Source organism: Capricornis sumatraensis, chromosome 1 (assembly GCF_032405125.1).
Source record: "Capricornis sumatraensis isolate serow.1 chromosome 1, serow.2, whole genome shotgun sequence".
NCBI lineage: Eukaryota > Metazoa > Chordata > Mammalia > Artiodactyla > Bovidae > Capricornis > Capricornis sumatraensis.
This window is the reverse complement of record NC_091069.1, coordinates 4342078-4361437: the sequence shown is the minus strand read 5'-3', so window position 1 is coordinate 4361437 and position 19360 is coordinate 4342078. Positions and strand designations below refer to the sequence as shown.

At 52.7% G+C, this 19360-nt stretch overlaps 1 protein-coding gene across 1 annotated transcript in view; it reads left to right on the top strand.

Moving 5' to 3' along the window:
- Positions 1-15079, top strand: part of CFAP77 (cilia and flagella associated protein 77) — a 150037-nt gene extending 134958 nt beyond the window's left edge. The window contains exon 6 of the mRNA XM_068983425.1: positions 14298-15079. Within this exon, the coding sequence (XP_068839526.1) occupies positions 14298-14420 (123 nt within the window). The 3' untranslated portion in view covers positions 14421-15079. The remainder of the gene's footprint in view (positions 1-14297) is intronic.
- Positions 15080-19360: the final 4281 nt, after the last annotated feature.

Genomic DNA, 19360 nt, shown 5'->3' with positions numbered 1-19360 from the left:
AGGCCAGGGGTTCAAAAGGAACGTCCCCTTGGAGGCAGGCTGTTGTTAGTTAACTAGCCTTAAGGTTTATGAATGTCTGTCTTTTATTTTTTATTTTTTGGTGATGTTGCACAGTATGCAGGTTCTTAGTTCCCTGACCAGAGATCAAACCTGTGCCCCCTGCAGTAGAAGCATGAATGCTAACCACTGGACCTCCAGGGAAGTCCCCGGAGGTCTGTCTTAACCTGCTCGAAGCACTACTACAAAAATACCGTAGACTGGGTGGCTTAAGCAATGGATATTTATTTCTGGAGGTTGGAAGTTGGAAATCAAGGTGCCAGCATGGACAGGATCTGATGAGCCTCTCTTCCTGGCTTATGGACAGCCACCTTCTCACTGTGACCTCACACAGCAAAGAGTGGGAAAGCAAGCACTCCAGCATCTCTTCCTAAAAGGGCACTAATCTCATCATGGGGGTCCCATCCTCATGACCTCATCTAAACTTAACCACCTCCAAATACCATCACCCTGTGGGGCAGGGCTTCACACATACATTTTAGAGGGAACCAATTCAGTCCACAGCAGCTTCTTTCTCAGGTTCACTTGAAGTTCTGCCCATTTCTACCTCCTTCCACCTCCAGGTCGTGTGTCTCCTTTTGGAACCCTATGGAGCCACCTGCTTCCCCTTCTAAGTAACAGCCCTGCAAATACCTGGAGTGAGATACTGTTTTGTCACTGATGTCCTGGTTCTGGCCTGTTCCTCCAGGCAGAGTTCTGAATGTTGGAAGGGGAGACCCTGTGTTGCAGGGACCATGGGTCACCTAAATGCCATGATGCCTGCCACTCAGCTTACATTCTCTCCTTTCGTCCACCGTCACAGAGGATTTGTCAGCTGGAACTGCCTTCCTACCTATTTCTGAACAAAACTGCGGGTACAAATATTGAAGAAAATAAAAACCCCCTTCTCCTTAGAGGTTTAGCTGAAGGAGATGGAGAGGATCTTTAAGGATATTTGAATCTCAGAGGCATTTCTAAGGACTCTGTTGCCTTATCTCAGGCTCCCATCCATCCATCAGTCCAACAATCCGTCCATCAGTCCAATCATCCATCTATCCATCCATCAATCCAACCATCCATTCATCCATCCATCTGCCCATTCATCCATCCATCCATCCATCCATCCAACCATCCATCTATCTATCCATCCATCCCTCTGTCCATCCAATAATCCAGCCAGGATTTGTTGAATGTCCACAGGGCACCCCTAGCAGTCAAGTAAGGTCCGCTGCCCTTTGACATTTCCCAGGAACAGTGTCTGGAATATGGCATCAATGTCCTTGCTGTCCAGTTGACGATCCTTAACTCTAATATTCCTATTTGTGACTTGACAGGATCAGCCTTCTCAACCACAGAGTCTGTTCCTCCTTAAAAGATACTGGAAGACTCTTCCAGCTTATTATTCTAAAAAGAAAAAAGGGGAAAGACAACACCAAGCCTGTACCCCACCCCAATGAGCCACGGACCCCACACATCTGAGTATGTTCCCAGCTTCCCTGGCAACAGGAGTTGTTCAACAACCAATATGAATAAGCAATAAAGTGCTGACGGGCACTGCGTGGACAGCTCAGCAAAGGACTTAATTTGCAACCAAGCACAAAATCAAAGAATCTGTCAACCGAGGAACCATGCGCCTGGATAACCACCTTGCCGCTACCTGGGAAAGCACTGTCAGGTAAATTTCCAGAGAAAGTAATTAAGGAATCCCCATTGCCTAAACTCAGCAGCAAAATTGGAAGCTCTGGAATTCAGTGCTCGCCAGGGATCTGGTGTCTCCTCCCAGCTTGATCCTTCATCACGATGAACAGTAGAAGTTTATGAAGAGATGGGCTGGCGCGATCCCCCCCTCGCCCTCGGGAAGATGCTCTCCAGCACTGTGTGGTCTGCTCATGTTGTCTTGGCGGGGAAGCAGTAGGCAGCAAATGAGATCCCTGCTTGAGGGGCCGGGGTAGGGGGCGGTGAGATTAATACACAAATATATAGCCCTCTCTGAGATCTGGCAGGCGCCAATTAATATTTATCAAGTACCCACAGTGCACACAATACCGAGTATCCACATGGAAAGCACAGTCCCGGCCATCGGGGAGTCTACCCTCTGGCTCAGAAAGCTACAAGCGGATAGATGCTCCGTGTGCTTGGAGGCCCCCGCGCTGATGGGAGGACCCATTGAAAGTTTAGGTCAGTATCTGCAGCCAGCGGCCTCCTCTTTCCGAGACGATGAGCAGTTCTCAACCAGGCACCCTCACCGCGGCGGCCTCCATAGGGTGAGCGCCCGCGTCTCCGGGGCCTGCCCTGTTCACAAAGGTTCTCCATCAGCACATGGCCTCCTCCCCTAACTCCCTCCTTCGCTTGAGTTTAAAACAAAAGTCACCTAAAGTAAAGGAAGTCCCGCTGTCCACTGCAGGTTAGAGCCCCGCCGTGACCATCCGCATCCTGACAGGTCCAAGTGGGGTGGGTGGGTGAACCCGTCCAGCTGGGATAGCCCTCCACCCCCGCAGGCTGACCCCACTCCAGCCAGACGCCTCTGGGCCACCTTCCAGAAGAACAGCGCCAAGCAGACGCCCATCATCTGAGCTCTGAAAAGGCAAGGGGAGACCCCCCCACTTCCTGGCAGCTCTGCTGTCACGGTGCATGCTGACAACCCCATTGAAAACAGCCCTCGCCGCCACTGTGAAGCTCTTTCCGTCTCCCATTCAGTCCTTTCTCAGACAGTTTTTGAAAGGTGAAGAAAAGTCTGGGAAACGCTCGCCTCCAGCCCCCACCTCCACCCCACCCCCACTCCCAGCCCCATCATCGAGAGAGAGGGGCGGCAGCTTGGGGGGAGCCGGGCTACCAAGCAGCCTCACCTGGCCCCACGGTGCACCGCCTCCAATTAAATCAAAATGGTTTGTTTTTAATGGTCTTTTACACTGACAAGTGGGCGATCATTTTGGGCCCACGAGCTGTCAGGGAACTGAGGCAAATCCTCCGTTGATAATGCCCAATGCTTCCAATTAGGAGCCGGGGCCGCTCCCGGCGTCCTAACGATTCCCCAGCCACCCCCCAGGCCCCTTTGGCGCGGGCTGTTTCTTCTTCCTCCTCCGCCGCAAATTACTGACACAAAACGGAAAGGCCCCGCGTCTCCTCCGCCACGCCAGGCCCGGGCCCTGTTGGGCTTAATGAGCCGATGGAAGTTTCGTGGCTCCGGCGCTAAATTCTTTTCTTGTTTGACAGCTGCTCGGCTAAGGCGAGTGTTGACCTTATAAAAGATTTAGTGTTTCTCATTATTTTCTGTCAAGCTTCACAAGTGATGGCTCTGCGGTTATCATTTGCATCCTGGGGTGTGCGTGCATGTGTGTGCGTGTGTGTGTGTGTGTGTGTAGGGGGCTCCAGTGGAGATGAGGAAAAGGGGCTTTCTCTGCCCGAGTTGCATTTGGCCCCCACACACCAGCTCCCGGCCTGACACCCTTCTCCTGGGGACTTTCAAAGAGAAGGCAGGAAGCAGAGGCAACGAGACCGGACGGTTCGGTGGCTTCCAGGCCTCCCGGACGGAATTTCTGCAGAGACACCCCGAGGCAGGCAGACTCCCAGAGCCTGCGGGTGCTGGCCCAGCCCATGAGTGCCGGACAAAAGGACAGGCTGGGGCAGATGTGGTGCTGAGCACAGTTCAGAACCACACTCAAGGCTTTATCACCGGAAACTTACTCTACTTACAGGCCCCATGGAAAGCCACGACCAGCACGATTCTGGCCTCTGCTCTGCATCCTAAATGAAGGTTTAATGGTTTTGGAAAGCAGAAGCAATGTCTCTAAGTGGCACGTGTCACTGTCCCCTGTGGGCTGTCCCCTGTGGGCTGTCCCCTGTGGGATGTCCCCTGTGGGCTGTCCCCTGTGGGATGTCCCCTGTGGGATGACTGTGGAGCGTGTGTTAGTCCTCATTTGTCTCCTGCACCTACGCCCAGGGCGGGGCGGGGGGCCCACTCCGTAAATAACAAGACTCTGGGGAGTCCTTGCTGGCTCCTTCGGCAGCCTCCTGCTGGTCCCTCCGTCTCCTCTCTTCCGTTCTCCGTGTTCTCCCCTCCTGCTGCCCTACCCACTGGCCATCCCGGGTGAGGGTGCCCCAAGGTCGCCCTGAGAGGGAGAGAGACAGTTCAGGGCAGGTGGACACAGGGCTGTCTTCTCCCGGGGCTCTGAGTCTTTATGCTGCCTCCTTGTCACCATGGGAGACCCTGTTCTGATCTCTTAGAGCAAATCCATGGTGCGCTCTCCTTCCCGTGCCCGTGGCAGACCTTGCTAATCAATCACAGCACGCTTTTTCAGGAGCCTCTATTTAGCCTGAGAATACGTTATGACCGAATGTGGCCACATCATGATGGGGAGCGCTACCTACTTGCCATCGCTGCCTTAGAGGGGCCATTTGAATAAACTGCCACGCTACCGCATAGGGGAAGCTTGAGGATGTTAGCTGAATGAGAGAAGCTGATCACCAAAGACCATGTACTGTATGACTTGGTCATCAGGGAATGTCCAGAATGGGCAAATGCCTAGAGACAAAGAGGAGATTTGTTGTTGCAGGGGCTGGAGGGAGGGGAAAGTGGTGCAATTCCTAGGGGCCCAAGGTTTCTTTCCAGAATTATGAAAATATTCTAAACTTACATTGTGCTGGTGGTTGCATAGCCCTGTGAATATACTAGAAATCATTGATGTATACACTTCTTTGGGAGAAAACATTATTTTTTTCTTTAAAAATTTTTAAATTAATTTTTACTTTATATTTGAGTATAGTTGATTTACAAGGTCATGTTAGTTTCAGGTGAACAGCAAAGATTTATATACTTGGGGTGAATTTTACAGTGTATGCATTATATCTCAATTGTTATTGTTGTTCAATCACTAAGTTATGTCCTGCTTTTTGCCACCCCATGGACTGTAGCCCATGGGGTCCTCTGTCCATGGGATTTCCCAAGCAAGAATACTGGAGTGGGTTGCCATTCCTTCTGCAGGGGGATCTTCCTGATCCAGGGATCGAAGCTGTGTCCGCATCTGCTGTATTGCAGGTGGATTCTTTACTGTTGAGCCTCCAGGGAAGCCCTTATATCTCAATAAAGCTATTTTAAAAACTGGGGGAAAGCAGCCCACTGGAGTCGGATGAGTGCTCATCGCCCAGATTCTGTCTTTGGAGCCCTGAACAGGGGGATAATGGGGCCTCAAGAAACGGCCTCAGATGAGGGGGTGCCCGGGGTGTCCTCAGCCTCCCCGGTGAGAAACTGTGACTCCACTTTTGCTGTTGTTGTCATTCAGGCACTCAGTCGTGTCTGACTCTTTGTGACCCTGAACTGTAGCCCACCAGGCTCCTCTGTCCATGGGATTCTCCAAGAAAGAATATTGGAGTGGGTTGCCATGCCCTCCTCCAGGGGATCTTCTCCTGGAATTTGCTCAAATTCATGTCCAGTGAGTTGGTGACGCTATCTAACCATCTCTGCCGCCCCCTTCTCTTTTTGCCTTCAATCTTTCCCAGCATCAGGGTCTTTCCCAGTGAGTCGACTCTTCGGATCAGGTGGCTATAAGTATTGGAGCTTCACTTATCTGGAGCCTATTAAACTTAGACATGGAAGGAGCAGAGATGGGCACCAACCCAGAGTGTTTCAGAAAATTCAAACACCCTGCCTTGGGGTTGCCCTATGATTTATCTACCAGCATCTGGCAAACAGATTCACTGTTCAATTTTGATCTCAACTGCTGCCGACTAGCCTTAGCTAATCCTTGGGAATGATCTAGAGATTTTGTTTGGCTTCTGGAAATAGCAAATCGGTTCTCCTGCTCAAAGACAAGTGCGTGACTGTCTTTCCTTCTGCCCCAGTGAGTCTCAAGAACTTCACAGTCTGTGGAGCAGAAACCTGGTTCCCGGGTCCAGCTTTGCCACGTAGTAGCTGGGTCTCCTTGAGCCAGTGTCTTAACCATCCTGAGAATCAGTCTCCTCCATTGTCAGTGAAGATGCCCTGTCCCAACTCCTTGCCCCCTCCCCCTTCACCTGACACGGTTCCCCACGGTCCCACATTAAATCTTGCAGGCAGGCAGGAAGTTTGTTTTCTAAGCCCAGGTTTGGCTGTTCTCTGAAAACACAGCATGTGTCAGCAGAGCGGGTCAGGCCCTGTGTCCTTGCTCCATCTATTTTTGGACCACAGAGAAATTAGAGCTGTAGTAGAATAACAATTTAGGGGACCAGATGTCTCAGGAGAGACTTCCGCCTTTGTTAATTACTCACACTGCAGACCTGCTCCATCAGAGTCCAGGACCCACCGCTTCCACCAGCGACATCCTACATGGATTTGTGTTCTACGGGGCCTCTGACCTCCAGCTGCCCGAGCTTGACAGAAATTACTGACCTGGGACTGATCCATAATTTTCAAGTACCTCTCATTAGAGGAGACAGCCTCTCAATCTTTTAAAGCAAAATCTCTCTCCCAGTCACCTGAGCGGCTGACACTTAAAAAAAAAAAAAAAAAACTAAACAAAAATCTCTATAGCTGTCATTTTTTTTTTTTTTTTAGTTCTTGGGGAGATTTTTTTTCTGTTGTTGTTAACTCGGCTATTTTTTCTCAGATTCTACCCGGACTTCTTGGCCCCCAGACTGGGCACTGGAGATTTTAGTGTCCAGTTGGGGAATCATTGTGTGGCTCATGAGAGGGGTTTGGGAAAGCAGTCTGGGCCCCCCTGCCCCTTTTAGGAGGATGTGTCAGGGTGAGGGGGATTGTGGGAAAGCTGCTCAGTTTTTGAACTCGACAGTGGTGATCAAAATCTCTAGATCATTCCCAAGGATTAGCCCCCTCCCACTGGGAGCTCAAGCCAAAGTCACACACCACTGGTAATGACCCTGGAGACCAGACTCAGGATTCAAATGGAATCCAACACAAATCACCAACAAATAAGTCTCTAAACTGTGGGTGTGTGGAGGGAGAAACTTCTGGCCCTAAGTTGCTTCTCCAAAATGCAGTTTGAAAATCATCCCTAGTGTTTTCATCTTAAAACGACAAAAAGGGAACAGATAAAACTGCAGCTCTCTCTGCTTCCCTGTCCTCCCGTCTCTCTCCCACAGGGGAGGCCAGGCAGGACTTCTGGGCATATTCTTTCCTCCAGTTTCTTTCCATTTAACTAGATTCATGCACAGGCTTGAACAACACAGGGGATCATTTTGTAGGTTTAAATTTTTTCATGTAAATGGCATCATATTATGTTCCTTTCTTTCTTAGTTGCATCTGAGTTGCAGCATGTGAGATCTAGTTCCCCGATCAGGGATAGAACCTGGGCCCCCTTCACTGGGAGCATGGAGTCTTAACCACTGGACCACCAGGGAAGTCACTATACTTCTTTTAATAGCACAACTATAAGCAAATAAGCAGTTGGGTGACTGTATTTTTATTGCTAGTTTCCTGGCTCTGTGATAGCAGAGGCTATCTGAATTCTCCCCGACTCCTAGCACCTGGCACACAGTGGGTACTCAGTAACTATTCAATAAGAGAAATAATGAGCATGCAGATGAAGGGGCAACGGTCACACCTTATCCCCTAACCCAGGTCACGTGGGCATCTTCTCTATAATGGCACCAGTTTATTCCACACAGTGACTTTCCGTCCAAAGTGGATCCGACTTTTCACACAAGCATAAGAACTCAACGAACACCAAAGAATCTATCTGATTCACACAGATCACTTTGGCACCAAAGAAATTAAATTAGAAAATCAGTCACAGACGTAACTAACAAAATTGCCTGGAAATGTAAAACCCTATTTATAAATAACCTCAGGACGGAAGAAGAAATCCGAATGAAATTTGATGGAGATTAGATGAAAAGAAAATCAAACAAAAATAAATATTCTCAAAACTTGTGAGATGAGATAAAAGAAAATTTAGAGGAGGGAAACATAGTTGCCAATGCTATGTTATATAAATGTTAATATTAGGGGAAAAAAGAAAGATTAAAAGGCAATTACAGCTAAGCAGACAACTCTAGATGCTGGAAACAGAACAACAGAGAGACTTCAAAGAAGGAAACCACAAAGTCAAGAGCAAAATTAATGAACGTCAAAGGCACAATTAAAGATATCAATCGGATGCAAAGCAGATGAGAAAAGCACAGAGGCTTTCACATGAATTGGGAAATGGGATCCAGGAATCCAGATCCCCTGGGGCAGAATGGGGACCACAGTGACAGGGGCGGGGACCTCAGGAAATGGTGATGGAGTGGCTCCTGGTGTCAGCTCTGCCCAGGACCACGGAGACCCTGAGAGAATCACTTCCCACCTCCGTGCCTTGGCTTTTCCATCTGTATAATGGGAGAGTTGGAGATACTGATCTCTGAGGTCTCTTCCAACCCTAGGTTTCTGGGAATCTTTTATTCCAATCTGGTTCCTGAGAGGCAAAGGGTATCATCCAGGCAGGGGATTGCGGTCCCTAACAAATCTCTTTTTTAAGGATTGATAGTGATAATTGCTCACCTCCCCGGCCTTGTCTCTGTGTCCCCCAGCCACACTCACTGGCTTTCATTCTCTCCCATTTGGCCACATTTGCTCAGGGTTTGGGCTGGTCCCTCTCGTCTAGAACATCTTTGCCTTCCTCTTCTCCTGGATAGTTCCCTCATCCTCTCTAGAAAGACCTTCCTGCCCCTAGATGGACTTAGAATTCCCAGTCCACAGTGCTACTAATTGCCATTAAATGATGACATGTACAGTGCGTTTAGTAGCCGCCTCTTGTGCCATCTCGCAGGGTCCGTGTGGGTTGGCCTTATTCACCAGCACGTCCCCAGGATGTCCTGTGTAGTGCAGGCCCCTGGTCCTTATTTGAGCAATGTATTGAGATGCTCCCCATTCAAACAGGACCAGCGCCTTCGCCAACCTCCCCATCCTGCTCCCAGGGCTGCTGGCAGGCCAGTGGCACTCGCCTCTTATTTACCTGCATTGACCTGAGAGCGACTCAGCTCCATTCAGCAGAGCTGTCTCCTGCCAAAGCCGTTACAGTTTCTTAGCTCCAGGCGGAGACAGACTGCAGATGGCTTAATTTAGAAGCATCTCCGAAGGAATTCTTTGCTCCATGGCTCTTCATCCTTTGACTCCGGGGGTCTGCGGGGTCGTGACCACACATGCTTGAGGCCTGACTTGTGATTAGGACCCTCATCTCTGGCGGAGCTGCTATTTTCGGAGGAGAGAGCGTGCAGCCGGGCCGGAGCCGCCTGGTTTCTAGCAGGGCCTTTCCCTTGACTCATTTCCTGGGCATTTGTTAAGAGAGTGGAATTTCTCGGTGAGGATCTGGGGCCGGGATGACCCCACGGCTCTGGGGTTCTGAGTGACCTAACCTTCTGGGGCCCCTGGCTCCCCATCTGTAAGATGGAGACAACAGTGGATGCTCTGAGGCTTGTGTTAAATAAGAGCACCGTGCCTGGCAAACAGCAGGTCTGTTACCGAAACAGCCATGGGCCCAAGGTCCCAGCCGCTGGTCTCCAGGGCACATTCTGTGGAGGGGGACTTGCTTCTTGGTGTTCTGAAAGCCGAAATGCCCCTCTCCGTGGACTTCCGTATTCTGCTTCAGGAGCTGGGGACTTCATGGGTACAGAACAGGCCTCTTCTCGTCTTCTGTCTCATGGATTCCCCTGGTGGTTCAGACAGTAAAGAATCTGCCTGCAATGCAGGAGACCTGGGTTCGATCCCTGAGTCGGGGAGATCCCCTGAAAAGGGGAATGGCAACCCACTCCAGCATTCTTGCCTAGAGAATTCCATGGACAGAGAAGCCTGGTGGGTTACAGTCCATGGGGTCACAAAGTGTTGGGTACAACTGAGTGACTTTCACTTCTCTTCCATGAGGGCCGGGGAGTAAGCTTCTGCCCGAGTGAGCTCTCTGGAGAGTCCCCCAGCCCCAGCCACTAAGCATCTGCTTTGATGGTCACTTTCTCCCTCTGCTGACACCATTTCCCCTGCTGTGTTCCCCTGCCCACCCTCTCATCCCAATCCTCCCAGGCCGTAATCAAGTCCCACCTGGCCTGAGAAACCCTCCCTGACCATCTGAAGCCTGGTGAATTTCGCCCACTTCCTTCCTTCACTCATCCACTCATTTGTTCGGTCTTTTCAACTTTGTTTCAACACGTCCTGAATGCCAGGTCCCATGCCAGGCACTGGGGGTCATTGGGGAACAAGGCAAGTGCAAACCCCACCTTACAGGGTTCTGGGGCTGGACACTCACCTGTGCTCCCCTGGGTCCCTCCCATGGAAGTCATCCCTCCCATGAGTGACTTTAACTCCGAGAAAGTCCAGCAGGAATGGGAATCCTTCAACAGCAGGGACCACATACTAAATGCCTGCCTCCCACATGTCAGCCCAGTGCTGCTGAGAACACAGTAGGTGTCAGAGTGTGTTGTCGGTCACTGGGGCTAACCTCTTGTGCCCCAGACGCCCCTGTAGAAAGCCAGGGGCACGTGGCAGCAGGAACACCAAAGCACGTCCTTGGCACATAGGTGCGTAATAAATACTTTTTAGATGGAAGGATGAGTGAATATTTCTTCCTTGATAAAGTTTCCAAGGAAGGAAAAAGAGCTTCCCCTGGGCTTCTCTTTTGTTTGTGTGCTGATGTTAACCTGGTTACCTCTAAGCTGAGCAGCACCTAGGACCTGGGTCCCCCTGACATCTACTCAGGAGACCAGCGTTCCAAGCCTCCTGCCACTAGCACGGCACACAACCACATCACCCGCTGTCAGTACCACCCACCATCAACACCACTCACCATCAGCACCACCCAGCACCCACCATCAGCAGCACCCACCATCAGAACCACTCACCATCAACACCACTCACCATCAGCACCACCCAGCACCCACCATCAGCAGCACCCACCATCAGTACCACTTACCACCCACCATCAGAACCACTCACCATCAACACCACTCACCATCAGTACCACCCAGCACCCACCATCAGCAGCACCCACCATCAGTACCACTCACCATCAGTACCACTTACCACCCACCATCAGAACCACCCACCATCAATACCACTCACCATCAGTACCACCCAGCACCCACCATCAGCACCACCCACCATCAGAACCACTCACCATCAACACCACTCACCATCAGCACCACCCAGCACCCACCATCAGCACCACCCACCATCAGTACCACTCACCATCAGCATCACGCCCCAGCAGTCACTGGCAGCTCTTGGCGTTCCCGAGTTCTTGCCGCATCACTCCAGCCTACGGCTCTGTCTTCACATGGCCTTCCCCTCTCCCTGTGACTTCTGTCTCTTACAAGGATGCCTGTCATTGGATTCAGAGCCCACCTGAATACTCGGGATGATTCTCATCTCGAGAACTGTAATCATATCTACAAAGCCCCCTTTCACAAATAGTGATCACAGTCACAGGTCCCCGGGTTAGAACGTGGATGTGCCTTTGGCCGGGAGGTCACCATTCAGTCCCTTACGAGAGCCAGAGGGGTGCATGGGCCTTTAGAGCTGTGCTTCCCAGTGAGGAACGGCTGGCGCCTGGCCCCTGGCTCAGGACTATTGCCGCTCTGGATGCCACAGATGACCGTGGAAGCCAGCTCGGCCTCTCCATCGGCCGGGCTGCCCAGGAGGTCTTACTGAGCGTCTCTAGCTGCCTTCTGGGAAGCACGGGTGTCAGGAGACACATGTCACTGTTTACAAGCCCCTCTCCCGTGCCAGAGGGGATGCAGGATGGACCCTGGAAAAGGCCTTTTGTTTACGGCTACTTCTGTCCTGCGTGAAGTATTGGAACTTCTCTCTTCTCAATACCTTCCGTGAGGCCATTTGATAAGTGTTCTGAAACTGGAGACCGAGCTGAGAACAGCACTGTGGAGTGTCATGTAGACACTGCTAGATTTAAGATGGATAACCAACAAAGGCCTATTGTATAGCCAGAAGTATGAAAGACTGTGGCTGATGGAAATCAGTTGACCCCCAGGCCTTGAGCCTGGGCCTGAGTGGCCTTCGGTGATGGTGGGAAGGGCCCGTCCAGGGGGACTCAGAGCTTTGGGCCTGGGCTTGGGCCCTGCCCGCGGAACAACCCTGATGCACGGCCCAGAAACGGGAGGCCTGAGGCTGGAGCTGGGACAGCTCCCGGAAATGCCGCCACGAGTGTCCACAGAGGGACGGGGGGAGCGTGTCCATGACTCTTCGGCACTATTTGTTCCCTAGGACTCGTGGGCACATATTTTCCCAGAGGCGCGGGTCATGGCTTTCTGCAGAGACTCCAGAGGGCCCACATCCCCCAGAGAACGAGGGATGCAGACTTACGTCCTGGAGTAGCCGACTCAATCTACTCATCACCATTTGATTTTTTTTTTTAGGAGTTTCTAATAAGTTTTTGCCGTGCCGTTTGGATGCAGCCAGAGTGGCAGCCATGGCAGAATATTCTAGAAGGAATCCAGAAGCTAGGACCCAGGGGTTCATGGGTGGGGGGGAGGTGCGAAGGCAGAGCTTCTCTGTCCCTGATTCCCTTTGGGGCCGGCCCTGGACCAACTTTGCTCTGGGCCTCAGTTTCCTCACCTGTAAAATGAACACAGTGGAGTCAGATGCCACTGGGCCCTGCATGCACCCTGACTCACTGTCTCCCTGGACCTGAAGTGTCCCACCCTAGCCTGTGACCGAGACCTTGGACTGGGGGGCTGACAGGGTCTGCAAGGAGGTCGAGCTCTGGTGAGCCATGACATCCCCCCGGGGCTGTGGGTCCCCAGGCCATGGTGAGTCCTGCCGGGGACCAGGGTGTGGGACACGGAGCACAGAGACATTCCCTGCAAGTCCCTCCCCGCCTCCCCTCTGTGTCTGTGCGTGCTAAGTTGCTCCAGTCGTGTCCAGCATTTTGCAACCCCACCAGACTCCTCTGTCCATGGGATTCTCTGGCAAGAATACTGGCGTGGGTTGCCCTGCCCTCCTCCAGGGGATCTTCCCGACCCAGGGATAAAACGGGTGTCTCTCACGTCTCCTGCAAGGCGGGTGTGTTCTTTACCACTGGAGCCACCTGCGAAGGCCCGCCTTCCCTCTATTTCCTTTTAATTCTTCATCCTCTCTCCGTTTCTCTTTTCTCTCACCTTTTATCACTGGAAGGCTGCCTGCAGCTCTGTGGTCTTAGCTAACCCCTGCAGGGAGGGGTCCCTTGGCCTGGCTCTTGACGAGAGCCTGTGGCCGTGCTGGCCATGTGGATCCCACCTTATCCTGAAGTCACGGCAGAGCCTTCAGCAGCTCCAGCGGACCCTTCGTCTGGACCACCACGTCCCCTCATGACCCTGAGCTGTGGGGGGCCCCAAGGCCAGCACACAGGCAGCCCCCTTAGCATGGAACCCCCAGTTCCTCCTATAAGCCCCCTTTGTTCCCCAGAGAGGCCCTGACTCTGGGGAGAGTCAAGTCCATCTCTCTGTGCTCTTCGCAGCCCCCAAGCACTCCACGGACTCTCATGAAACAGCTGTGTGGCCATCACCCACACCGTTTCCCTGCCCCGGAAGAGTGCGTCCCCCTCGTTCACTGTGGGACCCAGTGCCTGGCACAGAGCTGTGCTCAGTGGTTAACACGTGTGGCCTGAATGAATGAATGAACCATGCGCGCCTTGAAACAACCAAGCCTGAACGAACCTTTCCACCCCGTGCCTCCGTTAGAAGAGAAGTGCCATTTGAGGGGGGTTCTCATGTATTTGGAGGTGCTGCCGCAGACCTAGGCGACAGAAGGGGTCTCCACTCATCACCACTTCTCGAGAGGGAAAGACTGGCCCAAAGACTGACTGCACAACAATTTAACGGCAGAGGCCCCCACACCTCGGGTCTGGCCCTGGTTCTGACCCAACTGTCAGCCGCGGGGATGCGGGTGGAGGTCAGATGGTCTTACAGTGACGGACAGGGCCCCAACTGTGCCTGGCGGCCCCCCTTGGAGAGAGCGGTTCGTTTGGGGTTTTAATGGTGGAGAATCAGCTTTGAAGGATGATGCTGGCTGAGAGGTCCCACTGCCTGGTGACCGCCATCATCGGCAGGTGATATTTATCAAGTGCACGTCGTCCTGGCAACAAGCGAGACAGAAGGAGAAATGCGGGCACTGGGCAGCTCTGCTCTGACACCCCTCCCTGTCCCACGGTGGGTCCTCCCCACTTCACCCTGGAACACCAGGACAGCACTTCCCCTCCACTTGGTTCCCTCTGACAGTGACTTTCATTATCAGAGATGGAAGGATGGGGCGTCCCCGGGGGAGCCCTGGAGCACTCATGCCCGCTGACCGGCTCTCCCTCTGTCCACAGGTGGGCCCCCATCTTGCGACCTTCCCCACTGAGGCCGATCGCCAGAGAGCCTTCAAAGCCCACCGGGAAGAGTGTGCCGTGCGCCAGGGGACCCTGAGGATGGGCAACTACACCCACCCTTAAAGCCTGTCTGATGCAGTAGAAAATTCTCTGAAGGACTCGCCTGCCTTGCCCCAACTCACACAAGACACTTCCCCATCGTTCTGTGGGTTCTGCCTCAGCCAGGACCTTGGATTCGGGTCTTAGATGACTTATTTTCACCAAGAGCCCCCCTTTAGAGTTAGCCACACTCGCTCCCCTTAGCCCCAGCAACCCCTCACTTAGGGACTCCTCTCTTCCAGCAGGACTCTACGTTGCTTCTCAAGCCCCAGCCTGATAAGAGAAACTCAAGTTTCAAGGCAGATTTTATAGGCTCCAGACTAAGGCTCTGTCCTCAAGTATTAAAAACAACCCATGTATTTGCTGTACAAAGTGTGACAGTATCATGCTTTGAAAGCCCTCATTTCGTGTTCCAAACATGAGATTTAAGTTTTCTTTTGGGGGATGCCTGATGTCTCTCCGTGGCAGTACTGTCTCTCTGGGACCCCTGAGAGCAGGAAGAGCCCAAGCTCCTTACTTGGAGCGGGCCCTCACCTCTTCAGGGCTAAGACGCCTCCACCAACACTCACCTGGGAACGTCACCCCTCCCACCTCCTGAAAGACAATGCCCTCCAGGGCTGAAAGCACCCAGACTGGGGCCCTTTGTACCTCCATCTTTCTGCAGGTCCTCTGGTTTCTCCCCACAAATTAGATACCGATCTATTTTAAATTAAAAGAGCTATTTGTCATCCTCCTCTTGTGCCTTTATTTGAAAACCAGTAAACCAGTGTGAGAATCAGCCTCAGGCTCTCTAAGGGCCCTGACTTTCTCCACAACATCTCGACCAGCGCCCAGAAGACGTCAGGCAAACTCTCAAACTTTAAAATCCCCTGACTAGTCTGAGGGGTCCCAGCACTGACCTTCAACCTGGATCTCTCCCCGGAATCCCACACTTGTTTATCCAGCTGCGACTCCCCAGGCCCCCCGCCCCGGGCCAGGCGTCTCCACTCAAGCGTCGGCCATTCATCTCAAACCAGCACAGCCGGGACAGAATTCTGGGTTCTGTTTTCCCCACCAAACTCGATTCACCCTCCATTTCCCCCATCTCATACTTGAGACCACCCAGAGGCTGAAGACAAAAACCGTCACGACTCCGCTTCCTCCACTCTTGCACCCGATCCATCCGCAAGCCTGTCAGTGTTACTTCCAAAAACACCCTGATTCATCTCCGGGTCCCCATCATCTGTCTGGAGAATTGTATCAGGTTCCTGCTTCTCCCCACAATCCCTTCTCCACAGCTTGTCACCCGCCCACCCCTTCCTGTCATTTAGATCTTAGCTCAAACACCAAGTCCCCTCAGCCCCTCAGGCAGCTCCCTGGTGGGCTCGTGGTCAGTGTTCCCGGCTTTTACTGCCAGGGCCCACGTTCAATCCCTGGTCGGGGACTCCAGGAGACCCATGACACAGCCAAAAAGAAAATAAAACCAGAAATTAGTTTAAAAAGTAAAAAAGGGTAAGATATCCCCTATGGGGATTCCCTGATAGTCCAGCGGTTAGGACTCAGGTCCAGGTTCAATCCCTGGTCAGGGAACTAAAGATTCTGCAAGTTGTGTGGTGTGGACAAAAACAAAAAAAAAAAGATATGAACAAGTCTCCCAACTCAAAAGGCCTTCCCTGGAGTGTGTCTGTGTCCGACTCTTCATGACCCTATGGAGTGCAGCCCACCAGGCTCCTCTGTCCATGGGGATTCTCCAGGCAAGAATACTGGAGTTAGTTACCATGCCCTCCTCCAGGGGACTTTCCCAACCCAGCGACAGAACCCCGGTCTCCCTCGTCTCAGGTAGATTCTTTACCCTCTGAGCCACCAGGGGTAGCCCCCAGTTAAACCCACACCAACCTGTTTTATTCTCAGCAAAGCAATCAGCCCTTATTCACTGCCTGTCTCCTCCTCTAGAAGGGAAAGTGGCCCCAGATCAGGGGTCTAAGATCCCAGGGCCCAGAGCTAGGGGCCTGTGGAACGCCCCACGTTACGAACATCCACTGTGGTTCCTGCCCCCCACCCCTACCCAGGCCAAGTGCCTGGCGGGGTCATCCATCAGCCTCGGCAGAGACACAGTGAGTCTGTGACTACAGATCAGAGTGATTTTCTTGAACAGCCTCCCCAACGTCAACAACAGGCCGGCACTGCAGCTCCTTAGAAGCTAATTCCATAAAAATGCCGCACACACTAACCAACCCCCACGGGAATCTGGCTCAGCGGGGCCCTGATGGACCCCCACCCCATCCTAAGGGTCTAAAGTCCCCCTCCCGCCCCATGCACCAGACAAGCATCCCCGCCTGCAGCCTTCTGAGCCCTGGGAACAGCGCCCCAGCCCGAAGGGTACACATCAGGACACAGAATCGCCTAAAGGATCCCAAATTAGGCTCTATCTGCCACGGCAATGAGCAAGATGCCCCACTGGTCAGTGGCCCCTCCAGGCCTGCTTTACCAAGGACGGGGCCAAGGTGGGGAAACACGGACTTGGCCAGAAAACGCTGCAGGAAATCTCTCGTCTATACGATTACTTCTTGCCTCTGCAGCGGATCGGGCGGGACTTGGGGGGCTGGTCGGGGCTGTGATCCATGCACCAGGAGCGCCCCTTCCCCCTCTCCTGGAGTCCCCCAGCCACTGGTGGTCCAGGGCCAGGCTCAAGCACACAGCAGAGTTGCTCGGCTCCTTGTCCTACAGCGCCACCCGCTGGCAGGTCTAAGCAGGAGGCCAAGGAGGAGCCAGGCCCTTCCATCCCGGCCTCCTTCCCTCCCCTAGCTTGGTCCTTCCCTCCTCATGAATTATTTGCGCCCGCACAAAGCCCCAGGTCTGATTCCAGTCCGATTCTGCCTTCTCAGGTATCCTGTCGTGTTGGCCACACGCCTGTCCTCGCTCACGCAGAGCCTGAGCTGGGGGAACCTCGAGGCACAACTGGGGTCCTTGATCATCCTTCACAACCCAGGGCAGAGCCTCCCCCTCCAAGGTTCCAGTCTGCAGGGGCCTTAGGGCTCATCTGCTAACCTCCCTCCTCCACCATCCTCCCCACTTCCTAGGTGGAAAAGAGATGTCGAAGGGGCCCGACTTCACTCAGTGAGTCGGCCCCAAGCCAGTGATTGGTCCACTGTGTGTCCCAGAGTCTGCCCCCCAAAAGCCACCTCTCAATTAAAGAGGGGCAGATATGGGGACAGCTCCTGATCACGTGCCAAAGAATGCCATGCTAGCACTCACCACACTGGCCCTCACCAGGGATGTGACCTGGTTTTGCTCATTTCCCTGGTGGTTGGCATTTGGGAACATTCTGCCTTTCCACCTCCAGGTTGGGTTTCTTGGCCAAACCCCACCAGAGAGTCAACCAGACAAAGAGGCCCATGTGTACTGTCCTCCTGAGCCTCTGAGAGGTGGCTGGTCTGGACCCCCACCCAGTCAGCTTGAAATTCTCAGAAGTTCCCTTGGAGGTGGGAGGAAGGCAATGCCTGTGTTCATGTGCACTAGGCAGGAGGTGGGAGCAAGCGGGGTCCTGGGGTACTAAGACTTTGAAACAGGACTCACAAAACTGGGAGGGGGCTGAGGACATGTCTGCTCCTGCCAGAGAAGCCGGGGCTGAGCCAGGACCAGAACAGACTTCTTGGCTGGTAGGTCCAGCTTTCTTTTCACGCTGAATCCCCACTGACTTCAGCCTCTTTCCAGATTTTTAAACTAGAGCCCAAACCCCACTGGTTCTCTCCCTGCCACCCCCTACTCTGATCAAACCAGGTAACTAACAATCTTCTCAGCCAGAAGAAAGGAGATGGGGTTCTGGAGTCTGACAATTGTACAAGATGTTTAGCAGGGATGGTAGCAACAAGCCAATGGTGATTGATGTCTGAGCTCTGCCTGGCAGGGAGCTTCTAGAACCCTGAAGAGAAAGCAGTCCTCAAAGGCCACCAATGCAAATTTAGTCCTGGGAGTTCCCTGGGTCCAGCAGGAGATGGCTTATCTCTTTGACTCATTCATCCAAGCTTCCCAACTTAGGCCCACAGATCTCAGGGCCCAGAGCAAGCACATGTGCATGACAGCAAGCAGACCAGCAGCTCGGGCACCAAGGTGGGCCTGGTGACAGACACACAGGTCTGTGTCTCCAAACAAAAACCCTCTCTTGCATTCATCCTTCTGAACCAAAACCGTCTTTCGCCTGCATTTCTTTTTACTTGGGAAACACTTTGATGCTTGAAATCATCATTAAACTGGAAAAAAAATCTAGGTTGGCTTTTTAATCCAGGTTCCTAGAACTGAATGCAAGCAATTTAAAAACGTGAATTCACAATTGGGAAATAATCTTTGGAGACAAATTTAGGTTGATGGGCGTCGTTGCACTCTGTGAGACTGAGGCACGAGAGTCCAACCCATCTTGCCCTGGTGACATCGCCAGCAGGAGCATGGCGCTCCGGTGTGCAGGACCGAATGCATGTTTACGGGGAGGAAGGAAGGAGGAAGGGAGGGAAAGAGAAGGAGAGGGGGGCAAGGGTAAGAGAAGAGAGGAAGGTAGGAGGGAGGGAGAGAACAGAGGAAAAGAAAGAATATGTTCTCTTTCTGGTTTCAGGAGCTCCATGGGGTTTTGAGCTGAACCAACAAAAGTGATTGACAGCAGCATGACCTTGAAACCCACAAACTGTCCAAATCCTTGTCTGGCCCATCTGTTTGCAGAAAGATATTAGCACCCAAGCTTGGCCCATATCGGCCCATATCGCCTAAATCCCTTGTCCCCCGCCATGTTAAAAAGTGGTTTTGGTAGGAAGGCCTGAGGCAAAGGGCAGGGCGGAGGGCTGACTCCTGGGCGGGGTTGGGGGGGGGGGGGCGCCTAACCTGCCAGAGGAAAAGCTCTGGCTATCATTCTTAGTAGTTGTCATGTGAAAGGCATAATCACTATTCTCCAGGATCCAAGCCGAGTACAGAGTCCTCACCACAACCATGTGAAGTGG